General features: G+C 43.3%; 1 protein-coding gene across 2 annotated transcripts; it reads right to left on the reverse strand.

Annotated features, from left to right (window-relative positions):
- Positions 1–2226: 2226 nt before the first annotated feature.
- On the reverse strand, positions 2227–8037 carry LOC133576358 (lactoylglutathione lyase-like). 2 transcript variants are annotated; one of them, XM_061929518.1, is made up of 6 exons: positions 7811–8037; positions 7645–7727; positions 7378–7518; positions 6623–6690; positions 6457–6546; positions 2227–3962 (listed from the first exon to the last, which is right to left on the reverse strand). In XM_061929518.1, the coding sequence occupies exons 1-6, from the start codon at positions 7877–7879 to the stop codon at positions 3520–3522; spliced, it is 894 nt and encodes a 297-aa protein (XP_061785502.1). In that variant the 5' UTR covers positions 7880–8037; the 3' UTR covers positions 2227–3519. The 2 variants fall into 2 exon arrangements, with proteins under 2 accessions (XP_061785502.1, XP_061785503.1); XM_061929519.1 differs by lacking the exon at positions 2227–3962 and adding an exon at positions 5581–6392 and having other exon boundaries at positions 7811–8035.
- Between the last annotated feature and the right edge of the window lie 47 nt (positions 8038–8084).

Raw genomic sequence — 8084 nt, forward strand, 5'->3', positions numbered from 1 at the left:
TACTAGAATAATAAAGTAAACAATGACATAGTCCTCCTTTAGTAGACTGCTTGGCATACTGTATAACAGGAAATTATAAACTGGGCTCAATCTGCCCTGCTCTAACGTATTTGTATGAGTAACGCAAATGTGCTGCAAGCTAGTGGTGAGTGCTTGAAGTGGCCTAGCAGTCAGCCAGAGCTTCTGAAATGCTGCGTTGTAATCTCGGTGTTTGGTTTTCATCCATCTACCGCTTGTATTCATTGTGTATCTCCTTATGATTCCTGAAGAGGTGGGAGATCAAATTGCTTGTATTGAAGGAAGACTTCTTGGTTCCTCCTCGCATAACCAACTTTTTGCATTCATTGCAAATTGCCAGTTTGACACACTTTAATATAATCCCAAACCATAGACATGGTGCCGTTAGTCATTCACCGAGCGAGCTCGCTTGTTAGCCATGGCTACAGCGCTGGCAACAACACACTCTTGTTGTTATGCTACGCTCGCGGCGGTTTGATGAGGTCATCAAGCGTTGCCAGTAAACCTCTAATGCTACAGTCGTCAACTCCTGTGTTGTGTGTGAGAGGAGGGGAGGGGCTGCTGACTGGAAGACGCAACTGCTTTGTACTGCTCCCTACGTCCGTGTTTTACCAGATATGTACCGCTCCATACAGCGGCGTTTCAAAAAGTCATTAATTTTACTTTTTGAAACCGATACCGATAATCTCCGATATTACATTTTAAAGCATTTATCGGCCGATAAATCTCTATCTGCATCCCAACAAAATCAACGGGTCAGTTGATTTTGAGTAAGCACACCATTTCTGTTGGTATAGCAAGGCTCCAAGCTCCACATTTTCGGCATCAATTCACACCGGGCCTGACTCTCTCCGCTTCCGTCTGTTCCTAAGTTTAACCCTCTCTTCGTGCTCTCTAAGCTTCTAGAAGCAGGAGTTCATCCTCCGTATATTCAGCTCCAAAAAGATAAGATTGAGAATCCTCAATTGTCCAAAAACAGTCATCTTTGTCGTCTATTATGAAGTCTGCCATGATTAGAACATACACGCCTTTGTTGCCAAAAGTAGAACAAACATTTGCTGCTGGAAGTAGGAAGTGCGTTGCTATGATCATTGAAATAAATGCGCCCAGGAAATAATGCTTAAAATACGGTAAATATTGTACATATTACATATTGTTATGAATGTGTCTGTATTACATTATATATATTTTGTAGTGTGTATACAAAACATTGATGGAGGGTTTTGAATTTGTTTTAGAGGGCTTTGAAGGCTATATATTGATGACTCCCATAAGCCGTATTTTGCAAGCATTTTTTTAATCTTTACAATCCCCCCCAAAAAAGACGTGTCTTCTTGTCTCTCATAATGATTGTAAATGATAGGTAACATTTTTGGAATTTTGCTTATCAATCGGCCAAACTCAATCAGCCATTAAAGGTAATGCCTTGTTGCTCCGCCCTTAGTCACCAGATCAAGAGGCCGACAAACGGAGCTGAGGACAGGAAATGGCAGACAGAAAACAGGAACTGACCAAAGGTAGAGTTTGTTAGGATCCAGGCCATGAGACCATTATTGCTTGCCTGTCCATTCAAAGGACAATGTAAAGACATAGTTGGCAATGTCAATTGCTGAGGAATCAAACATTTAAATCTGATTGGCTAGCAGGTTTGATCCTTCAGCAAGTTTTATATGAGCTGTGGACATCACTACGTTTTTCTGCTGTCATGGCAACGATCTCTATGGCGGCAAACACCTCAACTACCCTGAAACTCCACCCTCAGCCCCGCATCCTGATGACTGAGCCGAATTAGCAGCGGGATCTCATGCTCTCATTTCATTGGTCGTCCTTCAGCTGTTGCTCACAACTCAACTTATAGTTGCACTGGAAACCACATGCTAACTTGTCTTTTCAGTGGACCACAGTGACTACACACACATGCACATGCACCCACACGCGCACACACACACACACACACACACACACACACACACACACACACACACACACACACAACTAGTGCAAAAGTCGACTAGTGCAAAAGTAGTAAGAAAACAAGATAATACAATAAAAGTCAGTCTTAAATCCATGTTGCAGATGCATGTTGAGCTTGTCATATAAAGGTAAAAATAAGTTAACCCTCATTCAGACAAAGCCCTGGTGTGATGAGTATATTGTCTTGCATCTGTTTATTTTCAGTACAGTACAGACTTTCATGCTTACAATTGTTACATTATTGGATGGTAGCATTTTAACCGCTGGACAAGATGATAGAGTTTTAATTGCTGGTGAGGATGACAGTGTTTTACCTGTCGGTCATGATCGGGGATCTGTAACATTTTGCATAATAAGAGCCATTTGGAGCCACAAAACCTATTTGACCACTATATTGAAGAAAAGGCTACATTTACAGTTTCCTTTAAAGTTTTGCCACGTTAGGTTGCTGTCTTGTTATACCCCCCTGTTATTTTGTATGTTATTTTGTCACTGGTTTATTTTCTAGTTTCTCTTTATATTTTCCCGGGGTAACGACCCACCCCTGTCGCCACCTGACAATTAATCAAAATCCAACTTTGCTGGACAACTTTGTTTTGTAATCTGTTGTGTTGTCACCAGCATTTGGCAAATTACTTTGAAAAATAAGTTAATTCTAGTTCATACAGGTATTGAATGTGCTCTGGTGGCTGTATCGCTCCTTGTCCAGAAGAAGGGTATTGTGGGATTACATGATTATCGCTTTATTGGATTGTTGTTAATTACTCCCCCGTAGTAGTTAAAGTTGTGTGTGTGGGTAACGCCGTTATTATACAACGGCATTATGTCTAACATTGGTTGTCACACATCTCCATTTTTTCACGATTCTCCATTACTATGTATTTCCATGGTTCCGTACTTTTGCTCTATTCTATCTACAAATTGTTTATGCTACTGCGTTAAGGCGAGCTTTGTCATCTCCCACCAAATCCTCATGTGTCATGTGACGTACACCTAAAAAAAGGTCTAACCTTGAATAGCAGCAACGCAGCAAAGGCTGTAATTGGTTGGCTTTTACTACTTGTCTTGTGCTGATGTGATTCAGTCATGAGGCAAATGTCTTCTTTGTTTGCAATTAAAGTATTGTAACACATTACTAGTTCCATTAACATGCAAACCCTCTCTAGTTACCATTGTTTATTAACAAAAAGGAAGCTAACAAGCTAAAATCATGACAAATTAAGTGTAATGGTTTCTCACCAGAAAACACAGCTCCTAGAATTGAATGGCTGATACAGAACTTTAAAAGACCCATGACGGTGCCAGGATTGAATCGCATCAAGGTAAAGTGTAGTAACTACAGTATATAATATATTATAAAAGAGCCACAGGTTGCAGACCCCTGTTCATGATGACAGCATCTTAACTGTTGGTCACGCTGATAGCATCCTAACTGCTATTCACGATGATAGTGTTTTAACTGCTGGTCCTTCCGGATGCCTGGTCCTTCTGCATGTCTGTAATCTCCTCTTTCTTTTTTTTCTTCCTTCAGGAAGTGGCGGTTACTGGATGGTCCATCTCCATTGTTGGCGTCTGTACAAGGGTGGAGCAGGTGGTTCTTGTGGCCCCCTGCCTGAAAGTCCTGCTGTGGTCGACTTGAGTGGGGCAGCCTGGGACTGGTCCCGCCCTGCTCTCCTGGGAGTGGTTGGGCTCGTGGGGGTCTGGTTGCCTGTGGGGCGAGGCGGTCTTCTTGTCCAGCTGCGGGGAGTAACGTCTTTCTGCCCGCATGGTGTGTGGTCTTCTGCTTCTCCCTTGCCTTGTCCTCTGCCGGGCGCGTCTGTCTATGGTCTGCCCGGTACTGCCCGGTTCTGGGGTTACTGTTGCTCGCTGGCTGCATAGTGCTGGTGGTCCCTGGTTCCCTGGGTACCACAGCTGTTGTTTTGGATTGGACTTTCTAGGTGGCTGGGGCTGTATTTTGGCTCCCGCACATACTGGGAGACAAAATATACTGTACATGTAAATAAACATACATACACATGCACGATTATTCCTACATACGTACGTACATTCATTCATACATACATACATACATACACAGAGAGAGAAAAAACTGCGAATTCAGGCCCAAAAAATATGGAGAAAATACAATGACCTGCCCTCATGTCACATGACAACAGGAAACCCACAATAATGTGTGTCCTTGGCCTTATTTAGACAAATGTATATGTTTAGAGAAAACTATGCCCAAAACCTTAATGTTTTGTTGTTTACTCTGTGAACCAAAATCAAAACTGCTCTCTTCATCTAAGACGTCCAACACAAATTTAGGAACACACATTAAGGGGAGTTGAGTTCATGAAAAGTTTTACTGCACATAACCATTACCAACTGTTCCCAAACAACATTGTTTTTTGTCAAGATATAGATAGATGCTGTTTTTTTTACTGTAGGTAGAGAAAATTAATAACATTACAAGGGTGGGGCAAAGAAAAGGCAAACTAAATAAATACATACAATGGAGTGTGGGGTCCCCGAGGTAGTTGTAGGGTGTCCCCAGCTAAATGACAGATAGTTAATAGTAATGGACCCTTATTGTGTCCATTTGTACACTCTCAGTTACATTAATATTGATATTATACATGTGGGCCCATAGATATGTCATTAGATGTAGCAAGCTACTTTTGCTGTGTAGCTTGCAGTGTAACAATTCTCTGGGGATGGCCGCACCTGTAGCTCAGCTACATTTAATCGAGAGTAACTTGTAGCTTAGATTACTACATGTTCCAAGTAGCTTGCCCATCACTGGTATTTGGTGGCAAATCGTCACTTCTCATTTGTGTCTTCTTTCTTGATTGTGGGGAAAGCGATGTAAACATTTTCCACAATTCTCGCAAGTGGAGCAGCCCCATGCAGAACAACAGGGCATTTATACATGTGGAAAAACTAATCGAGAGGAGCCAGATGAGGTGGTTCGGGCATCTGGTCAGGATGCCAGCCGAACGCCTCCCTAGGGAGGTGTTTCAGGCACGTCCAACTGGTAGGAGGCCACGGGGAAGACCCAGGACACGTTGGGAAGACTATCTCTACCGGCTGGCCTGGGAACGCCTCGGGATCCCCCGGGAGGAGCTGGACGAAGTGGCTGGGGAGAGGGAAGTCTGGGATTCCCTGCTTAGGCTGCTGCCCCCGCGACCCGACCTCGGATAAGCGGAAGAAGATGGATGGATGGATGGATGGATGGATGGATGGATGGATGGATGGAAAAACTAACGAGGAAGTGCCGCAAACACATAGCATCAGCTGTTGGTAGCAGTCATGGCGCCCTGTAGTCGCGTGAGGGCCTTTTGACCAATCATTGAGGAGATTGCCTGCAACCGGGTTGGGCATATACATACCTCTGCTCTGAGCAAACATGCAGGATGTGGTTTCTCCAGAGGCAGGACAAAAGTCTACATTAACTCACCCCAAACCCACCCACTTTCACCAGCAGAACCCCCTGGAACAGTGGTTCTCAAACTTTTGCCACCAAGTACCACCTCAGAAAACACTTGGCTCTCCAAGTACCACCATAATGACCAACACTAAACTACAGTAGCGTAGTAGGTCTAAATATTCATTAAAAACAAGGCAGAAGTTTATTATATATTTTTTGGCAATTACACACAGTTTGAACAGTAACTACGTGTTTGATTATTCCATCCATCCATGCATCCATTTTCTACCGCTTATTCCCTTCAGGGTCGCTGGAGCCTATCTCAGCTACAATCGGGCGGAAGGCGGGGTACACCCTGGACAAGTTGCCACCTCATCACAGGGCCTACACAGATAGACAGACAACATTCACACACTAGAGACAATTTAGTGTTGCCAATCAACCTATCCCCAGGTGCATGTCTTTGGAGGTGGGAGGAAGCCGGAGTACCCGGAGGGAACCCACACAGTCATGGGGAGGACATGCAAACTCCACACAGAAAGACCCCGAGCGCAGGATCGAACCCAGGACCTTCGTATTGTGAGGCAGACTCACTAACTTCTCTTCCACCGTGCTTGTTTGATTATTCAATTAAGTGATTTGGCGTACCACTAGATGGAGCCTGCGTATCGTACCAGTCTGATAATCACTGTCCTGGAGCATTGAAGTTATCTGACTGCTGATTGAAGGCTTGAAATGAGAGATTTTTTAGCTCCGCCCCTACTTATGCAAACAGTGCATGCAAACTAGCTATTGTAGAACATGAGAATTGTATTAAAGTTTGTTTATTAAACTTCTGAACTATGACATCATTGATTATTACTGTAGTATCAAGCATGTGAAGGATGAGGATGACGCTAAGGTGACAGTAAAGGTGCCATCTTGTTAGGACTTAAGATCTCGATCCAGTAGCCATCAGGATCTTGAATGAAGGCCAACCCCTTCCTCTTCCCTACGAGGAGATACATCATGTCCACTTGCACATCAGTTTTGTCTACACAAGGACAAGTCCTCACCTGAGTCCGGTTTCTTGATGAAGCTCACTCCTTGGGATTGAAAGTACTGACAAGCAGCGCTAACATCAGGCACGGCGATCCCAATGTGACCTTTTGGAAACACATCATATGATAACAGTATCATGTGACAGGAAGTTGCATTCTGTGCAGCAGCTGCAGTTCTCACCAAAGCCAAGGGGGTCGCTGTTGCCGTTGTGATAAGACAAGCTTGCATTCTTCTCTGACCCCCAGTTACTGACACACACACACACACACACACACAGTTATGGTAATAATATTTCTGCCATAAGGTTATTGTTTTTTTATGATACTTCCTGCGACCACAAGAGGAAAGGTGGCCGCATTCAGACAGAATAATAAAAGATTTCTTTGAAATCATAATTTTTTTCATAGCCACACGAATGCCATGTTTAACTGCTCATATGATATATCTGATATACTTTCTACGGCTGGGCGTAACCGTCTAAATATCGATAAAATGTTAAATTAATCTGTGTTTATGTATGATTCATGGGATAAAGTTTTGTGATTGATCACATGAGTTAAAGAGTTAATTTTGACAGCCCTAATTTTAATATTTATGTTGTTGCTTTTTGTTATTTAATAACACTAACTTTTCCCTCAAATAATGTGTAGTAGAATGTATTAAGGTATTTTTTTGTAATCTATATTTTATTACATTGTTTTAGATTGGTGCATTTACTTCTAAAAATGTTTTTGTATGAAATACTTTTACTGTGGTCTCATAGTAATAATCGACGAACACAAGTCAAAATGTATCGGTATCAGTATCTTCGATATTATCCCTATATTTAATTCGTATCGAACTGATACCATAATTCAAGTATAGCCCAACTCGATTTTTTTCTGGAACATTCTAGTCACCAAACCCAAAGAAATGTTGGCGAAAAACTGTTTTACTGTGTCAACTCCAAGGTGGCTCGGCGGGAAAACGTCCATGCTGTCCTGTTTCGGATGTCCTTTGGAATGTCAGCTTTGTCCTCATAGCCCAGGAAGTAGAGGCTGAAGTGCATGGAGGGGAAGTCGATCTTCTGCAGCAACCTGTCGCTCATACACACACACACACACACACACACACACACACGCACACACACACGCACACGCACACGCACACACACACTTTGGCGCTGGGTGCGTGTGTGTGGGTCTAAAAATGTTGGGACTCACGTGAGGCCCAGGACGCGGGTGTAGAAGTCCAGGGAGCGAGCAGGATCTTTGACCCTCAGCATGGTTTGTTGCATCATGTAGTCCTGCACGCAGAAGGTGACGTCATATTAGCAGGGTAGCACAGAGTCGACCCTTAAGCCTAAAATTAGTCCATTTAGGTTGAGACCTTAGTGGCGGGGTCTCCATCCTTGCAGGCTTCAGTCACGAGTTGTTCCGACAAACCTGCAGCGTCCATAACTCTTGTTTGAATCCCTGTCGTGCTGCGTTCAAGTGCAACTGGGAACTCTGCCTTGGTAAATTGCAACTTGTTTTGCAAGCAGCATGATGATCTTCTTTGCCAAGAAGGAAAGAAAACAGTAATGTGCTTGACAACTACCAGTGCACCTGAAGGCATCACAAAAGGTGTGGAAGTGAAAGAATGCAACCTGTCTGAACACGCC

Source organism: Nerophis lumbriciformis, linkage group LG34 (assembly GCF_033978685.3).
Source record: "Nerophis lumbriciformis linkage group LG34, RoL_Nlum_v2.1, whole genome shotgun sequence".
In the NCBI taxonomy this organism is placed as follows: domain Eukaryota; kingdom Metazoa; phylum Chordata; class Actinopteri; order Syngnathiformes; family Syngnathidae; genus Nerophis; species Nerophis lumbriciformis.

Excerpts from the sequence above, each read along its gene's own strand:
- LOC133576358 (XM_061929518.1), bottom strand. The coding sequence starts at position 7,879 with ATGGACGCTGCAGGTTTGTCGGAACAACTCGTGACTGAAGCCTGCAAG. Across the intron at positions 7,728-7,810 it reads ATGGAGACCCCGCCACTAAG|GACTACATGATGCAACAAAC; the intron begins GTCTCAACCTAA and ends TTCTGCGTGCAG. Across the intron at positions 7,519-7,644 it reads ACCCGCGTCCTGGGCCTCAC|GTTGCTGCAGAAGATCGACT; the intron begins GTGAGTCCCAAC and ends TATGAGCGACAG.